At 36.6% G+C, this 20,145-nt stretch overlaps 1 protein-coding gene across 4 annotated transcripts in view; it reads right to left on the bottom strand.

The window, feature by feature from the left end:
- Positions 1-15,982, bottom strand: part of LOC145686455 (uncharacterized) — a 44,040-nt gene extending 28,058 nt beyond the window's left edge. Inside the window, exons 1-2 of one of the 4 annotated variants that reach the window (XM_081759767.1) lie at positions 15,907-15,982; positions 8,004-8,220 (exon numbers count right to left, since the gene is read on the bottom strand). In XM_081759767.1, the coding sequence (XP_081615893.1) occupies positions 8,004-8,175 (172 nt within the window). In that variant the 5' untranslated portion in view covers positions 8,176-8,220; positions 15,907-15,982. Of the gene's footprint in view, positions 1-8,003; positions 8,221-10,877; positions 10,921-13,505; positions 13,527-15,906 lie in introns of those variants that run through there. The other 3 variants (XM_081759768.1, XM_081759769.1, XM_081759770.1) reach the window with 3 other exon arrangements.
- Between the last annotated feature and the right edge of the window lie 4,163 nt (positions 15,983-20,145).

Below are 20,145 nucleotides of genomic sequence, written 5' to 3'. Positions count from 1 at the left end.
GTTCTGAAAAATTCAAGAATTAAAGAAAACCAGTCATTCGAAAGGAAAGAAAAAGCGCAAATTGGCGGACACAGTGAGTTTTCTGGTTTCTACAGCATTGTTATAGCCACTCTCACTTGTCTCACATTCCCATATCAGCTACGGAACTCTTGTAGCGCTGAGACACCTTGACTTCCTATGCAACCTATGCATATTGAAATAAACGATTCATGATATTGCATATTGAAATAAATGTTTTCATATAGGGTAACTTCGGCAAATAATGCCAGTCGGGTAAAACGCCATTTAAAACTTTCCACAGTGCTAGCATCATTACGTGGTTCGTAAGGTGACCACTTATGGGTGTATGATAAGCAGCGATGCCTAGTGTCTTTGTAGACACAAAGATTAGAGGCCAGCCACACGTCAGTAGAGAGAAAGCAGTAAACATGTGTTGACGTGGTAGGCCCGGAAAAGAGGAAACAGCTCGCAAATTTGTAGTGCGTCAAACGAGGTAGGCGAATTGTTTGTGTGAAAGTGAGATTTTACTATTACTAAAGGTATGTGTGGATAGAGACATACTTGCATACTATTAAGATATAGATAAAATATGCAGGACCGCTATTCTTGGTATAGAAAGAATGGTCAAAACAAAGTCTATTATTTCAGGAAATAACGCCGCTTTCGCATCGGGAAACAACGCAACTCCATCTAATCCCTAATCAAAACTATAATAGTGTTAAAAGTTTTTTTTTTTTTTTTTTTTTTTGTCGAAGTGGCTATGAAATGTGAGACGTTTGATGTTTTGTTCAATTTCTTTTCCAGATAGCAAGAAAATATCAAAACATACGGGCCAGGTGGTCTGAACATGATTTACGTCAAATATTACGGACATCGAACTGGGAATGAAAATTGCAAGGGCTGTATGTGCATTTACCATTCGTCGCAGAACGTTCCTGGGTAAAACCAAAGGACAAGAAGCCCATTCGAAAACTTGGTCACAGCTCTGTATTGTCACAGGAACTGGAAGAAGAACTTAAACAGAGAATAATTCGTTCACAAACAGTTGGAGTTGGTTTAACTAGAAAAAATGTTTGTGAGGGCGCGTATAGAATATGTGAAGAGAAGCCGTAACTAATCCCTTTCGTAGTGGTAGAGCCTGAAAAGAGATTTTATGCTTCCATGGTAAGACTCCCGAATATCGTGTGCAGAAAGGCGAAAAATTTGATCTATAGTAAACTCATGCGTTTCAACAGAACTATAGTGAACGAATTGTACACGCTATTGGAAAATATACTTGATGCTATGAACTTACGTGACAGTCCTGAACTTATTTACAATGCAGATGAAACTGGGCTACAACTAACGTACAACAGGAGCCTAAACATTCTGGCACAGAAAGGGAGCAACAAAGCCAACAATGCATCGGGTTCAAATTGGATCCCTCTAATGGTGTTATACAGGGGAAAGTATGAAAAAGGAAAAAGAATTTAGCGATGGTCTTCCTCCAGGTAACACCTATGCAATGACACCTAAAGGCTATGTTACAAAGGAAGAATTCTGTACATTTCTGGAGCATTTCAACAAACATAGGATCCCTTGCGGAGCACTGCTTATTGTAGATTATCATCGCAGTCATCTTGATATTACCATTTTAAATGCTGCTGGGACCATAGATATTCAACTGCTGTGCTAGGCTGCACATTGCCCTCATGGCTTCACCCGCTTCTTCAAATCGTTAAAAGTGTACTGCTCTGAAGCAATTGATAATTATCGATGAACACATCCCGGAAGAACACTTGGGAAGCTACAGTTTCCAAAACTGTTTTTACAGAAATGGTTCCGTTCAGAAGTATCTCAGAACCCAATTTCACGCTTCAGCGCTACAGACATCTATCTTTTTAACAGAAATGCTATTCTCGATGACGCTTTTGCCCCAAGTGATGTCTCAGAGCAACAGCAACCTCCACTACCTCCAAGCACACGACCAGTCTCCATCTCTCCTTCAACACCACTGAGTGTCCACTCCATCTACGAGCTTCTGCCTACACCTAAAATAACTAGAAGCAAATCTCATCCCAGGGCGCGTTCTCTAACTGTTAGGGAAGTGTGGGTAACAACCAGACCTGTTTGCAACAGCTGGCCTTTCCATTTCTTCCGGCACGAAGAAACAAGCATCCTCTAGAAAGAAGAAGGATGGAGACATGCTCCCTGGGGACTGTGGAGGATATTACTATGATTCCAGGGGCCCTAAAACGTGGATTCAGTGTATTGATTACAAGATTTGGTTTCACGAATCATGTGATTCTGGCAGCATTGTTAAATGTTGCTTGTGATCATTGTGTGACGCTGGTTCTGCATTGTTGTCTGGCTCCGACGAGTAGTGCTCCGTATGACTGCAGCTGTTATGTTAAGAGGTTCGCAATCATCACAAGAGTTACCGGTTAACGACATGTACTATGACTATTAGTTTTGTGTACCAGCAAAACAGGTAGCACATTGCCAAGAACATTGTTTAGTTGTGTTCAAAATGCATTTCGTTACGATTCCAAAACCTTTTCGTTATTGTACAGCAAATGGCGTTATTTGCCGACACGTCTGGTAATATCATATTCACTCCGATTCTCTGTGCATTGTGGTTGACATTGTCTGGGTGAGATCTTTGTTTCCACATTGTATTATAGTAAAGGGTTCACTCCGTCTTATGTAATTTGCAGGTTCTAGATACAGTATAAGAACGCTTGAATACCAGAACAATATGTTTGAATTGGTGGCGTTATTTGCCGAAGTTACTCTATATGACTCGGACAATTCAGTAAAAGAAACCCAAGCATATGGTGAACTTAAGCACATCTATGAATAGCCGAAGTCAAGAAAGTTTATATATCTCCATACACAGCATCTGGGTCTTTGTGACCTACCCCGTAAGAGAGACGACATTTACTTTTTTATGCATTCTCAATAATCATTTACGAACTCTGTTTTTATTACTATATTGACCAACGCCAGGGTTCCTCCCTTTGTTTCCTCCTTGTAGTTTACTGAGAACGGAAGAACCAAATAGTTTCACTGTATGTGCGTAATGGAGCATTTAAGTTGGATATGACTGTTCTAAATTTACAGCTAAGACGTTAACTACTAGACCATGCAGACTATTTCTAAATCGACATATAGACTATTGTGGTTTAGTGACTTGGCGCAGATAATTTTGTAAGACCTTTCGAAGATTGCACAGAGGATTCTAAAATGCTAGTTACTTGAAGAAAACTAATTACTTCAGAAGAATCGTTCTTTTAGATTAACTATTTCATCTAATTTTTGCTATTATTATTACTATTTTAGTTTGTAAATTCTACATTGGTTTGTCAAGTGACAGAAGAACAGAAATGAACAAATTTTGATACTATAACAAATATCTAGGTTTACTGTGATTCAGCATTTATTCTTTTACTTCTCAATTTGATTTTATGTCTATCGGTTTATTTCACAATAATTTCTTATTAATAATTTTTATCAGTTTAGTATTGTGAACAAACTAGGTTTATATTCAAAGTTGCAAAATCAGTAATAGAGTTGAGACAATTTTAGCCATTTTATTCTTCTGAAGAATAAAACTTTTAGGATCTACGTCATAAAAATGAATCTAGCAGATATACGGCTCACTGTAAGTTAGAAAGTATTCATTTGGCTTAAATAACGATAATACAGTCATTTACATCAATCTCCAGTGATAGCTCAGTTTTGAGAATTGCTACTGGTTATCTTATCAACGAAATCCATATTTAAATCTATGTTTGTAACTAAGATTTTTACTATTTGGACACCAAATCAGGAATAATTGTCTCAAAGTGTTCGTCAATTACAAAAATCATTGATATTATTTCTATTTAACTTCTACTTCTAAATCAAATATTAACGATTTGATAGCATATTTACGAATTTGGATATCGAAGAACTATTAACACTTTTAGAATTTTTGGTATGTTTTGTTACCATGGCGTAGTATTGTCTTTAACCGCTTATTTAGGTTTTATAACAGGTATATAAGAAGGGTGTTTTTATTAGTCAAGCCAAGGATAGACCAAAGAATACCCCAGATGCATTTTGGAACTGCATGATCAACTTTGCGGCGCTAAGTGGGGGCGGAAGGGCGTGACTTTAATTTTTCTTAAAGCTAATTTCAAAAAACTTTTCACGCCTTTAGTTTTAACGATATCAAATCGGAACTTTGCATACGGATTGTATGTACCTTCGGATATTATTCAATTTTTTCTAAGATCCCTACATGAAACCGGGGCCGGGCCCGAGGGACGCAAGTGATCCGAGGGGGTGATTTTTTCAGAAAAATTTCCGTTTTTTTCCAGTTTAGGTAAATGATACGGACATGTAAGTGGTACCGTTGGGAAGGGCTCGTTGTGGTACCGTTGGAAAGAGCTCATTATACTAAAGAAAATGGATTTTGAACCATGTCTCTAGGTCAAATAGGAATGACGCATTACACTTTTGAAGTATATATATATATACACACACACAGATGATCATAAAAATGGAAACACCTGTAGTTGGCAACACGTCAGATGTATGGGTTGGCAGTGGTGTCGTGGCGCCCGCGGCGCCGGACCGCTGGTGGTGGTGTGTTAGGTCGGTCTCCATACTACGTCAGGCGCAGTGGAACAGCAGTGTCCAGTGGCTGCAGCAGACGGAGGTAGTGTAAAATGGGAGACCTCTCAGATTTTCAAAGAGGGCAAATTGTTGGTGCGCGGTTATGTGGAGTGAGTGTGACGGCAGTGGCTACTGTGTTAGGTGTGTCGCGTGGGACAGTGTCGAAGGTGATAACGGCCTACACAACACACGGGAAAACCACATCGGGGAAGCGGAACAGAGGGCGGAAGAAAATCATGAGTGACAGTTCGCGCCGGGCATTAAAGCGCATTGTCACGCAGAACCGTCGTGCTACTGCGGAGCAAGTGACGGAGGAACTCAATCAGCACCTCCCCCACCCTGTTTCGACTATCACAGTCCGCCGCGAATTACATGACATGAACTTACGGGGTCGTGTTGCACGGGACAAACCGCTCATCAGGAACCATAACGCTTTCGCACGCCGCAAATGGTGCCGCGACCATGCAACTTGGACCGTTGAGGACTGGAAACGTGTTATATGGTCGGATGAGTCATCCTTCACCCTATTCCCAACCACGGGCCGTGTTTATATGTGGAGAACGACCAAAGAAGATTATGATCTGCAGTGTCTCCGCCCAACTGTGAAACATGGCGGCGGCTCGGTGATGCTGTGAGCTCAATATCATGGTTTTCATTGGGTCCTGTGGTCACACTTAGCGGACGAATCACTGCCAACGACTATGTCGCAATTTTAGGAGACCACTTGCATCCTATGGTCCGGATGTTGTTCCCGGACAATGACGCCATCTTCCAGGATGATAATGCACCCATTCACACAGCTGGCGTTGTTGCAGCGTGTTTTGAGGAACATCGGGATGAAGTTCAACACTTCCCCTGGCCCGCCCAATCCCCAGATCTCAACATAATTGAACATCTGTGGTCCGTCTTGGAAACACGACTTCGGCGACGATTTCCACCTCCATCCTCTTATAAAATTCCACTTGCTACCATTCACGACCTCTATGCCTCCATCCCACGTCGCATCAAGGCTGTTCTGAAGGCGAAAGGTGGCCCGACACCATATTAATCTGGTAATTTGTTATTTCGTTCAGATGTTTCCATTTCTCTGATCACCATCTGTATATGTATGTATATACATACATAAAAAATGAGTCACCTTCAGACTTTCAAAAATTTCTCCCGATCTCAGTTTTTAAGATACCAAAAAAATTTTGTACACATATTATATACATAACAACGTATTTTGTTTCAAAAAATCAGGTTCCTATGTGAACCCAGGCCTGGGTCAGAGGGGTACAAATATTTTGAATTTTTTTCGACAAATCTGTATTTTTTTTTTACAGATTTTCCCGTTTCTGGTGTACAATATGGACAAGCGAGTAGTACTGATGGAAAGTATGATGTATCATGAAAAAGACGAGGTATGAACCATGATCCTACGATAAATACACTCTGTAAAGAAAAAATAGCAACACCTCAATTTTCAAAGTAACTTACACAGAAAACCATAGTTGCAGCCCGTTAGAAGAGGAATAGAAGGAAATGAAGAGAGGGATAGTTCATTTGCGTTATCTGTGACACCTGTGGTGTACGACATCGCTTGTCAATTGTTTGTGTATCAGTAGTATTTTCGATACATGGCACTGAGTGCGTCTCGTAAATTATTGTAGTGAGAAATTCTGCATTGCATTTGTGATGCGTGGGCTGAGGTAAATAGCATTTTATGATTGTTCTTTGCTTTCTCATTGTTTGAACAGTGTCAAGTGGCAAAATTGTTGTTGTGCAGTGATGTTTGTGTGTGATATTGTTGCTACATGTGGACCGTAAACAAATAAGATGGGTAAGAAATGTGAGTTGTTGCCATGTGAACAAGACATAATTCTTGCTTTGCGCAGCTAAGGCAAATCTCTAAGGGAATAGATGGAATATTGAAAATCCATCATTCTACGGCAGGAAGAGTAATTTATAAGCGGAAACAGCATAACAAATCGTCCCTTCGTCAACAGTGTGAAAGAAAAAAGAAAGCATCACCCAGAGCAGATTGCTAAATGAAATCAATAGCACCGCAGATTTAAGGAGTGATTTCCCCAAAAATCGCTTCTGTAGTTTGACATGATCTTGGAACTGCAGTTACTCGTACAACTGTATTGTCTTGACTGTATGAAGAGGATATTACAAAGAAGAAACCGTGTAGAAGGTCGAAACTGACAAAACACAGAGGACTTCAACATGTAGTTTTGTGAGTCGATATTCAACTTGGACTTTTGACAACTTAAAGCATGTCGTTTTCTTCGTTGAAAAGAAGTTTAGAATAGTGGGAAACGATGGTGGTGTGAAGTTGTGGATACGAACAAGCAAGGAACTTGACAAGGATTTAGTTTAAGAGATGCAAATATTCAGTTACTGAGTGATGGTATGGGCTTGGTTCACCGTTAAAGGCATCAGACCAACGGATATATGTGAAGGATGTTTGATGCACGAAAATATCTTCAAATTCTGGTAGTTAAAATTCTTAAAATAGCTAAAGACGACTTTTCTGAAGAAAATTTGGACTACTTCCTTTTTCAGGACGATAATACTTCATGTTACCGAGCGAAAATCGTTAATACGTGGTTCAAGAATATGACTATTTAGATACTCCTGTGGCCTACAAACTCACCTGACATGAATCCAGTTTACAATTTGTGGATCAATATGAGCAGAAGATTCAATAGACAACTATCTCAAACAGAATGGAATTCAAAGAACAGATAATCCGGGTGTTATTCCGTGAAATCGAGGTTGCATTTGCAATAGCCTTGTTACCAAAGGGCTCCGATGATTCGCTGCACTGCAGAAAGCCCATGGTGCACATACAAAATACTAGTTTGGTGTATCGTACTTCCCGATGTTTGCACACAATATGTCTTACCCTAAAGAAATTCCATTTCTTGTTTTCTGCTATTGTTGTTGATCTTTTTCAGTTTTATGTATTACTCTTCCTACAAACGATTTTGCTCAAAACACACATAGCTACTTATATATGCATATAAATTCACTAAATTCATGTCAAAAGCCTGAAACTCTGGCGCAAGTATTAAGAATGAACTGCTCATTAAGAATATGTATTGTAATATTATCAGGAATTCATGTAAAAAATCATATTGATTAGAGTATGTTGAGAAAACCATATCCGAGCAAGTGTCGCTATTTTTTCTTTACAGAGTGTAGTAAGGAAGCAGTAGCTGTTTTAGTGAAAGTCTAAAATTTATCTCAAAACGTGGGAATCCTAAAAAGCTTATTACTACCACCTGAAGAAAATGCAAATTAAAATTCAACGTACTTATTTAGTACTGTATACTGTTCAAAACCTAATAAGTTTCAGTGATAAGAACGGGTACCTGTTCCCTGAGGCCCTTGAATGATCTCTCCACTGGCATCACTCTCGCCAACAGTGACAAAGTCTACCTCATCGGAGCTTGAAATATCGCTGTCGTCATCGGTTTCCCATTCTGATTCACTCACATCACTTTTATCATCGTCGCGCCCGCAGTGATCACCTTGATTCGCCATTATTTCCCCCTTGAAACTATTAACTTGAAATTTCTCCAAATGAATCTGGGTAGTAAGAAAAGAAAGGAATTAAAATTTATTATTGTTGCTGTTCTAAACGATTAGTTGCATTAAATAATGTTAGGATAGTTTGTGGCTAAATGTGTGAAGACAATTTAAAAATACCGGTAATAATATTGTTGATTATAGAATCACTATCTATCAATCGGAATAAAATCAATTAGGTACTGTATTTACTATATACTATTATTTTGCCCACTGATTTGTTCGAGAAGTAGCTCAGTCTGTGTGGTCTAGTTGTTATTGTCTTGCTTGAGTGTCTAGAAATTATTTAATTTGGAAGAATTAAGTACCAAGAACTAAATGCAAGATTCTTGCGAATCTCAGCTTCTTTTTCGGATGTTATACCTGTATTTGCAAGAATGTATGTGCCACTACCAGAAGAGTGTCATCGTGTCTCTCTTCTTAAATGCTTTCAGTTGATGTTCTTCCCTCAGAGTAAGCGACCATGTTTCGCAACCTTGTAGGACATCAGGCATTGATTATCGCTTTATACATATTATTATTATTAGTAACGAATATTTAAGCACCACAACACTTTTTTCGATTTTATCGAAAATTACTAATCAAAATTTACCTTTGAGCATGTAATTTTGATCAGTTTGATCTGGTCTATCGACTGAAATTTATCTCTTCTTTAGACAATATTAAAGCTATACAAAAACTAAAGAATAAGAGCTAATTATAATTTTGGATTATATGTCATTATCCAAATTGTGCGCTTTTAACTTGCTAATATGATAACAAAAAGCTTGATGTACAGGTCTCAGTCAGGCTTCAGTCTCAGTATCAGTTTCAATTATCGTATAGTATCATTATTTAGGTTTACAATAATATAATTTTTCTCGATTTTCTGAAAAATTACGCATGATAATTTACACTCACCCAAATCAATTTGTTTAGCTCAATGAGATTCATCTAAATGTATATATTTCCTTTGTATAAGCTTTGCTTTTTATAAGACTTAAATTTGATTTAAACTACTCGCTAAAATAATACGGTTATTATTAAAAAATATTAACATGTAACAGTTTCGCCAACTATCCACTTTGGCTTCATCACACACTATCTGTCCCATTGTCTATAAAATTGCGTCTAATGAAGCCAAAGTGGGTAGTTGACGAAACTATTACACGTTAGTATATTTTAATCTATCACATTGTCTACAAGATAGTATCTGATGAGGCCCAAGTGGCTAGTTGGCGAAACTGTTACATGTTAATATTTTTTTTTATTTATCACATTGTCTATAAGATAGTGTCTGATAAAGCCGAAGTGGCTATTTGGCGAAACTGTTACACGTTAATTTTTTTTTTTTTTTTTTACAATATAGCCTACATATTGTTTTGCTCAGCGAGCAATTTAAATCAAATATGTTCCCTACTTGCACAGTTTTTTCGTTATACGTTAACGGGGCGTAATTTAGGGGGGCAGGAGAGGACAAATGCCCTCCCCAAGAGTTCGAGAAATACATACACTTTAATTGATTGTCTAGTAATATACTAGTACAAAACGTAAAAGTCTTATGTAGGGATGCTCTTGTCCCCTTAAGCGAATTCTGAAATGACGCCCCTGTACGTTAACAATATTGTAGGATTACACGTGTTTTTTAAACCCTTATAACTGTACTACTAACAATTCGTCCTGTTTTACTAGCAATTAGTCGATGATACTTGGATACGACTGTTGAAATCTGCATACGCGTATAATACGATGCAAGATTAATGCGCAGTAATTCAGAACAATTTCTTCATAAATACTGTATTTTAAATAAAAATGCAAATATATAAAGTACTATTACATTATAAATTACAAATGCTAAGCAAACGATACAATATCAATTTATTTTATATACTAAATTAAAGTATTCTGTATAATATAATGGAAGTTCAAAATTAATATATTCCTACGTAAAACATCAAGCATGAAACTATAATAAAAAAAAAAATAAATTGGCCAATGTTAAGGCCAATGATAAGCATATAAAATATTTAAAATTATTTTCTATTAATAAAAATAATAAAATTATGGTGGTATTGAGTTTGTTAGAACATGGATTTTCATTGAATATGGAAATATTTTCGATATTTCAAAGTACCAAAATATATTCTGGTTACAACTGTTTCAAAATGCTCAGTAAAACAAGAATGCAAGTATACATTTTACCACTGGAATTGCAGTAAGAATGATCACAGTTTACTCGCTTGATTTCACTAGCAAAATTAATTAAATATAAAATAAATATTTGTTTATGGTGTGATTTTTCATCCATATCCATTTACGTTTCAGATTGAATTATGCTTATGTCCATCTGGAGCATAATTCTTTGAAGGATCGGGACTAAAGTTTTAGTGAGGCCTGAATTATTTTTCGTGTATGTTTCAACTCATTGTATTCTGAGTATGACTGCAATCTACGAATATGCATACACAATCTTAGAAAGTAAGCGTATGTTAGACTGCGAAGAAAACACAAATTTTAGAAAGACACAAATAACTTATTAGAATATACGAAATTCATTTCCGATGTATGTTTTATAATTGACGAACTGTTAAACTTGAAAGTTGATATCAATTTTCAGTACAAATACGTTTATCAAGTTCTTCAATTAGACTATAATTATTTCAACAATTGAAACTTACCCATGTTTACTAGACAATTTTGCATCAGAGTCTGCCAAACAAGAGTGCTGAAATATACACAAGTTTCCATTACTAAATGTTTTCAAATGGAAACATTCTATGTATGCTTTATCATTATATCATAATTTCCTTTTTTCTCCCAAATGAAAAGACACGGTGGCTCGGCAGTAGAAAGCTCACTTCTGATGCGAGGGGCTCTTGGTTTGATTTCAGACCATAAGAGTTCGTGGTGGACAACACCGTGTTCATGGGTTTTCTCCAGGCTCTCTTGTTTGCTCCTACATTCTTATTCCACCAAGCATATTGCAATAATTCATTTTCATCAATTGTTGTCCCCTTTAAACTGTAGCAGTGTTTCCCAACTTTGTTTACCTGGCGCCCCATTCATACGTCCTATATACTTCACTTCGTATTTCTTTTCGCTCGTCACAGCTTTTTTCTTTTCTTTTCTTTTCTTTTTTTTTTTTTTTTTTTGCAAACGACTTAGGGTCTCAAGGCAAAATACCATGACTATATTTAACACTCTACCGAAACCGGAAGTGGTTCAAATTTGATATTGCTTCCAGTTTCAATACTGATTTGTACAGCCTTCCAAGAGTAGGTTTAGTCTCTTCAATTAACCACATATTCAAACTGGAAGTGGTTCAAATTAGCCATTTTCCCTTTCAACGTTTATCGTCATAGAAAGAAAACGGTAAGAGATATTGAGAAGCTGTTTTTGGCAAATGATTCGGCGTCTCAAGGCAACCTACCAAGACTACTCAAAATTCTCTACCAAAGCCGGAAGTGGATGAAACTTACTACTACTTCCTATTTCAATACTGATTTTCATAGAACTGAGACGGTAAGATACAGTATATCAAGATGCGGTTTTTTACAACTTATTCAGTGGTCCGACAATAGATTCCATCTCTTCCGTTAACTCTGTATTCAAACTAGAAATCGGTAAATTAAACCATTTCCGAACTCAACATTTATCACCATTGAATAAAATGGTATTAGATAGCAACAAGTAGTTCTCTGCAAATAATTCAGGGTGTCAAGAGAACATACTATCACAACCCACAACACTCTACAAAAACCAGAAGTGATTGAAATTTATTACTACTTCGGTTTCAATACTGATTTCCAAAGAGCAAAAATGGTAAGAGATATCCAGATGAAAGATGTAGATCTACTATTTCAAGTTTGAGTATGAATTCCCATAATTTGTAGCTCAACGAAACTCACCTTCTTAACCAGCTTTATTCTTCATGAAATAACAATTCTTACTCAATATCTACATTTTGTTTGTGCTGCATTTAGTTTCGCTTGGAAGACCAAAAATTCGATTTACCTGTATTTAACATGTAAGTCATCTTGTTGCTGAGTCTCCATCAAACCCCAATAAATCAAAATCAAAATCAAAAAGCATGTAAGTCATAGTGTTATAAAATTTGGTTCATTGCCATGAAATTGTAACGCAAACCTACATGTATTAACAAATTAACACAGATTGGTAAGCGTTTCCCGCATTTGTCTTCCTTTATACACATACCCACTGTCCCTGACGAACCTGCTGCCTATGAATGCATCCTTCCTTATACGTAGTTTGGATGGACTCCTACGCAAATCTTTTATCTTTGTCCTGCTCTCAACCAGAGTAGATGCAATGTTAGCTTGTAGTGGCCACCTAGTATAGGTTGGTACGTATTTCATAAGTAATTGTTTTAATACCATATAAGTTAGCAAATATATTAATACTGTATTCATGATATGACATAAGTAGGTAGGCAATTTATAAATCAGCACGAAATTGGTGTGCAGGCACTAAAATAATAAAAGTATATAAGATACTAGCAGATGATTTGAGAAAGAATTGAAATTTTTGAACAATTATTTTCGGTAGTTTACCTCAACTTTACCTGTTTCAAGTGTGGTATCAGCATGCGCCAACAAAAGAGTATAGATGGCGTGGGTGATGCTATTTCCAAGAAATAATGTGTTTCACTATTATACAGTATAAATGGGTTAATTCTAATTGTGGGGAACTAAAAGTAGATTAAAAAACAGTTTACAGGAGAAATGAGTTGTTGGTAGTGGAGCGTATGTGTCAGTAACATATGAAGTAAATGGAACAGAATTACAGTGTGTAAAATGGAGAAAAAGTAGTGAAACAAGAGAATATAGTGCATACCATTTTGCAAACCATTGTAGATCTATATAAAATCATCAAAGAAAGTAGAACGTAATGTAACCTAACCTAACCGAAATTAGGCTATAGTTATCAAAACAGTATGAACTTTAGGGAAAAATCTGATCCCCCGTAATTAGAATTTATTCATATGAATTTGACCCAGTATTCTTTATCTGTACCAATTCGCGCTTATACAAGTATTGTGTAGCATACCTAGAGCTGAGTATTAAGGTATAAATAACATAACTTGCATCGTCTTCCCAACTCTGTTCCACTCTACTATCGCTAGTCTGTTATACTATAAGGAGCAATACCAAATCCATCGTATTATAATGATATGTATACTGACTATTTAGTGTATAGTCAGCATACATGCTACCTATCCGGTGCTATTGAATCTTACAAATATCTCAAATAGGTTTGGGTTGTAAGAAATAAAACTTATATCTTACCTTTGCTTAGTTGGATCTAATTCTTCCACTTCCACTTCACCTAACAGTAGGTGTTAAAAATTGAAGAGTGCAGACTTAAGTCTGTTTCACCCACGTCCTTAATATAGAAAACGATGTAAAATTATGCTTGTTAGTTGCAAGGTTTGTTATTAGGCCTTTTCCGGTGAAATTGAGAGAATAAGTTTGAGTAACGGTTCATTTTGTTAATAAAATTCTGCTATTATGTTTGTAAGAATATAAGTTTTTGTAGTGTAATTAAGCGTTTTTTTTTCCACCGGAAGAAAAGATGCTTAAACATTTATATGTTGAATTATAATATTTACTATTAGATTCCGGATTAGCATACTACAATTTTTCAGAGTGCAAGACCATTATCTTGAAGAAAGATTATGATGTAGTGTAAAATATCTAAATCATTTATTGTCAAAAGTTGTTTAATTGAGAATGGGCCGTAGCTATAGCGTTGATGTAAAACTTTCATAACTATTGTCCTATGTTTAGATAATAGAGAGCAGTGAAAGATAAGATGATCCAAAGTGCCTACTTGTTCATTACACCAACATAAAGGTGAAGTATTCTTACGAATTTTGTACAAGAGGTAAGGTGTGATTGCTGTATTGAACCTGAGTCTATAATATAGAATAATTTTGGATCTAGACCAAGAACGCAGGTCCTTCCACTTGTTAGAGCGAACAGGATTAATTTCCCAATAATAAGTTCCAGGACCTGTTCGGTTTTTGTTTTTCCATATGTCTGATTGTTCAGAAATCATCTGATCAATGTAATATTTAAAATTTAAAGGGGGAAGTTTGATATTGGCGATAATTCCTGAGTCTCTTGCTTTTTTAGATAGGTTATCAACGATTTCATTTGATTTTATGTTTATATGACTGAGAACGTGAATGAATTCTATTGTATAACCCATGGATAGTAATTTGCGATAAATAGATTTGATGTTAAGTAAAGTCCAAGTAGATTTGATATTCCAATGAATAGAAGAAAGTGCCTTCAACACACTATAAGAATCCGTACATATACATGCGTGCTGGATATTATGACGTTGTATCAGTAATAATGCATGCCGTATACCGAAGGCTTCGCCCTCGAAAATGGTTGTTGAAACTGGAAGTTTCAGTTGATTAGTGATTTTTAGTTGAGGAATAAAAACTGCTACACCAACAGGTTTATGTTCAACTTTTGATGCATCTGTGTATAGAAAAACAATATTCGGTGAAAACCGATCTATAACACTATACCAGATATTTTTATTTAAGTTTTGAGAGAGCTGTTTATTCTTAGTATCAACATAAGGTGGAAAAATAGGTTTGATAGTAGTCGTATTGGTTTCATATGCAAAACTGAAGCATGGTAGATTCGGAAGCTTGATAATTTTCGAACGCAAGATTTTTAAAAATAGAAAAGCTTTATAGAGCCATGGTAGTTTGGAGCCATATGGTAGCTTGTTATGTTTATTCTGTACTTCTAATTTGTCCAATTTTTTGAAGAGCGGAGAATTAGTAATAGTGAGTCTGAGTAAAAGATATTTACATGCCAATTTGAACATTTTTATAGGTAAAGGAAGCGTACTTTTTTCTTCCAAGATAACATTGTTTGGACAGAATTGAGGCTGTGCAAGTATGATTTTTAATGTGGACTGCTGCAGTTTTGCTAGAGCTATATAGAACTGAGGTGCTGTAATGGAGTAAATAATACTTCCGTAGAGAATCTTAGCTTCAATACATTGTTGAAAAATGGTATATAATGTATGTGGATGAATGCCCCATTTTTTCGAACTTAAGCTGCGAAGAATGTCCTGTAAAAACAGTTTACAGGAGAAATGAGTTGTTGGTAGTGGAGCGTATGTGTCAGTAACATATGAAGTAAATGGAACAGAATTACAGTGTGTAAAATGGAGAAAAAGTAGTGAAACAAGAGAATATAGTGCATACCATTTTGCAAACCATTGTAGATCTATATAAAATCATCAAAGAAAGTAGAACGTAATGTAACCTAACCTAACCGAAATTAGGCTATAGTTATCAAAACAGTATGAACTTTAGGGAAAAATCTGATCCCCCGTAATTAGAATTTATTCATATGAATTTGACCCAGTATTCTTTATCTGTACCAATTCGCGCTTATACAAGTATTGTGTAGCATACCTAGAGCTGAGTATTAAGGTATAAATAACATAACTTGCATCGTCTTCCCAACTCTGTTCCACTCTACTATCGCTAGTCTGTTATACTATAAGGAGCAATACCAAATCCATCGTATTATAATGATATGTATACTGACTATTTAGTGTATAGTCAGCATACATGCTACCTATCCGGTGCTATTGAATCTTACAAATATCTCAAATAGGTTTGGGTTGTAAGAAATAAAACTTATATCTTACCTTTGCTTAGTTGGATCTAATTTAATTAAGGTGCGAAATTATTTACTTATTGTTTCGTTATTTTCTTCTTTTCTTCAGTCTTAAGAGATCTCGTCTACTAACACCTTGTCCGATAAATTCCTTTATAGAAGTTTCTAATAGCCTTAAAACTCTAATATCAAGTTTCTTATGTTGTTATATTGTTATGTTCTCGTGCGTATTAAATTTGATAACCAATTTATATCATTCAGAAAGATTACATGTAAAGGTTAAAAATGATTAGATATGAAGGTTGTTACAGCTATTGCTACTAAGGCATTTTCACTCTTTGAGATAGAATAAATCTACCGCACAGAGGTAAAACTTAGAGTGGACTAAATCCGGGTAAGAATTCATTTCTCTATAACTGATTTCTGTAACACTTAAAATTATATTCTAGTTGGGCGATATTATTAATAGTTTGATTTATGTATATGTGAATGACTCATCATCGCCCAAGCCATGCTATTATAAGTAGAATCGTGAAGTTTGGACAGAACTTTCCTTTTATTATAAAAACAAGGGATATGGAAGGATTTTTGGAAATAAACTCCTCCTAAGGGGGTAAAAGTGGAGTTCATTTTTTTGGGGGGGGGGAGATTACTGTATATCAGGAATTCCTGAAATGAGAGAGATGAAACATAGTATATGAATTTTTCATTAAAGATAAGGGAATACGTATCTCAGCGGTTTTGAAAATTTCGCATGTGAAGGAAAAAATAGTGAAATTCCAATATCTTTTAAATTTCCCAATTTATTCACAAAGTGCCAAATGTAGGGATTTGCTTAAATTTGAGATATGAAATTTGGAATATAAACTCCTAAATAAAAAAATAATGGAACCAATATTTTAGACTTTCCGAAAATTTCACTCAAGTGCCAAAGAAAGGGTATTTTTGTAATATCGAAACTTCCTTTTTTTTTGATTGAGAAAGTGCCCAATTTAAGGATTCGTTTAAGATGTAAATGTGTAATTTGACATATAAAAGCTTAACTAAGAAGAAGAGAATATATGTTTCTGTGTGGAAGTGGGGCAATTTCTATAATATTGAAATTTTCATTTATTAATATTTTGTCTATGATAAAATACTTCACGAGTCACTGAAGTTAGGGAGATGAAACTCGGCATATGAATTTCTCATTAAAAGTAAACGAATGCAATGTTTTTGAAAATTTAAATTTTAAGGTGAAAGAAGCATTTGCTAGCCTTTTCTACTTATTAAAAGCAACGTTGTTTGTTGTTTGTGGTAGTATAACGGAAAACTTATCACCTGTTAGAAATTAATTACGGAATATCTCAAGGAGATTTATCGGGTCACATGGATTAACGGGTATATCATAAGAGGATAGGTAGTGGAGTTCAAAATTTGTGCCAATGGGGTATCTTATGGATTTTACAATAGAACTTTCACTGTAGTGAGAATCCTGGGAGGAAAGAATTGATTGAAATATTTCCCATAAACCTATTCTTCTCGTGCGAAGGACGGGCATTTCGGCTAGTTATGTACCTTCTTGATAGTAAAATAAAGTGTTTTCTTGCCTTATTCTTTCACCACTGACTATCATAATACGCAGATTTACCTTTTCTGTAATGAACTATGGTCGAAACTAGTGTATCAGATCCTTAATTTATTCAGAAACACGAATGGAGGTAGGAAAATTCCTCCTTGATGCTTTAGCGGATCCAGAAGTGGCAGGGCCGGATTTACGGGGGTGTAAAGGTGCACGAGCATTGAATTTAATTATTAGTATATATGACACCTAATTTGATGAAATAAAGAAGAAACGTGAATGAAAAAGTGGATATGTTGAGTTTTGTAAAAATTTGTAATTTATTTTTTTCTTCAATAGAGGCTGTTACTGATGAACTTCAATTATTCCTTCATCAATACCTATTTACATGGATGGCCAGTATTAAATTTGTGAAATCTTTTGAATCAACGATACTGAGTACAACTTAAAATAGCTCTAGTGTAAAATTTTGTAAATGGTGTTTGCTAAGAGTTTTGTTAAAACGGTCCTCAAATAATAATAAGAAAGTTGGATTTTTAGCTTGCTTTATTACATACAACTGCAGTCTTCCAATGTTGAAGCAAGTGTGATCTCGCCACTTTAAATTTGCAGAAGCTTCTTGGCCCTTCTCACTAGGTGGCAGCACAGTTGCTAGAACCTCACGTTCAACCCCTTGTGAAACCTATTGTGAGTGAAGTGTTTACTTTCTTTTGTTGTTGATAGATTATTTTTTAACAATTATTTCCAATGTTGTGTGAGTTGTTGGGTGTTGTGTATTGGTTTGTTGCTTTGTTTCATTAGTTTACCTCTTAATGTATTGGATAAGTTAGTTAAAAGCCTACATGTTTTGTTCCTGATTTTACGGTCATACTGTCGATCGATATTACATTCGATCTTAACAGCTGTGACGTACCAGACGTCAGAACAGCTGCATTTTGATATCCTTCCTGTTCCTTATCCCGGACTTTTTTCTGCGTCATTCCTTTGAGCACTACTCTCCAGACTAATCTAGCCAAGGGTGTGTAGTGCTACGGGTTTGTCCAGAGAACTGTTCCAACCTTGGTGGCTATCCAAACGGGTCACCTTACCTACATCAACTTTCATAATCATCACACACTGCATCTCGTTCATTTTTCAATCTAGGGGCTTCGGCCCGCTTCCTGCTCTCTATGGCGGATCCACCTCAGATCACTGGGGCTTCGATGGATGGTCGGCATGGCGGACTACCTCCAGTATTCCTCGCTCCACCGGCTCAAGCCACAAAGGTGGAAAAGCGAAAGGATGGCACACGTCATCGCAGAGCTTCTGAACGCTCCACTGCCTCCACCGTCTCGAATGCCTCCAGTCGATCGCGATCGCCAATTCATTCAGAGACCTATGCTGAGCGTTTAGTGAACTCACCGCCAGCAAAGAAACAACATTTAAGTCGCACATCAACTTCCGTAGACATGGACGCCGAAATCGCTCACTCTTCATCTTCGTATCAACGTCAAAACCAAGTCATTCCATCATTATCAAAACCAGAGCTTCATTGCTTTCTTCTTCAAAATTTTGATCCAAAATTCGATAACGTCAAATACGTAGTTCTTCAACTTCGTAAATATCTCCCAAGTATTGATCTCACTCAAGTTGTCAAATCCCGCAATGGGATAATCTTGAAATCTACGGACCCACATTTCGCTACTACTGTACGAAACAAGGCTTCTTTCGAAATCTTTGGGAAAACAGCCAAAATTGACACCCTCAGTTCCTCTCGCCGTAAACAACCACCACCTCCGAAAAAGCCTCCTCTTCTCTCCGTTGTTATCAGGGGCGTTGATCCCACATACACGGACGAGGAAGTTTCTGACGAGCTGAAACTAGAAGGCTTCACCATCACCAAAGTACTCCGCATCCGGAACGATCAGGGACCCACTTACATGATGCGAGTCTTAACAACATCGCAAGAAACAATTGACACCATGCTCGCACATGGCGCCATGATCTATAAAAAACGTCATCGTGTAGAACCCTCCCGATCATCCCCGCCACTTCCAATTCGTTGCGAAAGGTGCCAAGCATACAATCAGCACACCACTACTAACTGTCGCAACACTGCTATCTGTGGCTACTGCACAGGCACCCACCCTACCCGTACTTGTCCGAATTTAGAACTTCCACCCCGTTGTGCTACTTGTAACGAACAACATCCCACATACAGTTACAAGTGCAAAGGAAAACCTCAACCTGAAAGTACTCGACCTGAATTAGTTGCTCCACTTCGCACTCATGATACTTCTACCAACACAGATTTCCCCATTGACTCCACTCCTGTTACTATAGATAAACTTCTCGCTTTTACTACACTTGCCTTGCAAAACATCCACCCCTTTATCCGTCCTCACATCCTTCAACAAATCATTCACGCAGCCCGTATCATTTTTCACGTCTCTTTCAACGCAACATACTCGAATACCGATGCTCATTTTCATACGTCACACCTTCCGTCTTATTCTTAACAGCCAACTCTTACAGCATATCATCATGACTTTAGTGTTTCTATTTCTTAATATCCGGTCCTTTTTCAAAAACAAACTTCTCTTCGAAGCGCTTCTACTCGAGGAAAAAGTAAATGCATTTCTACTCAATGAGACCTTTTTCAAACTATCGGATACTTGCCATATAGCACGCTATAACATCCTCCGTTGTGACAACACTCTTCCAGCTCAG

The sequence above is a fragment of the Thermobia domestica genome, chromosome 5 (assembly GCF_964235325.1).
Source record: "Thermobia domestica chromosome 5, izTheDome1.hap1.1, whole genome shotgun sequence".
NCBI classification, from domain to species: Eukaryota; Metazoa; Arthropoda; class Insecta; order Zygentoma; family Lepismatidae; genus Thermobia; species Thermobia domestica.
Note: the sequence above shows the minus strand (reverse complement) of the source record. Positions and strands in the feature narration are given on the sequence as shown.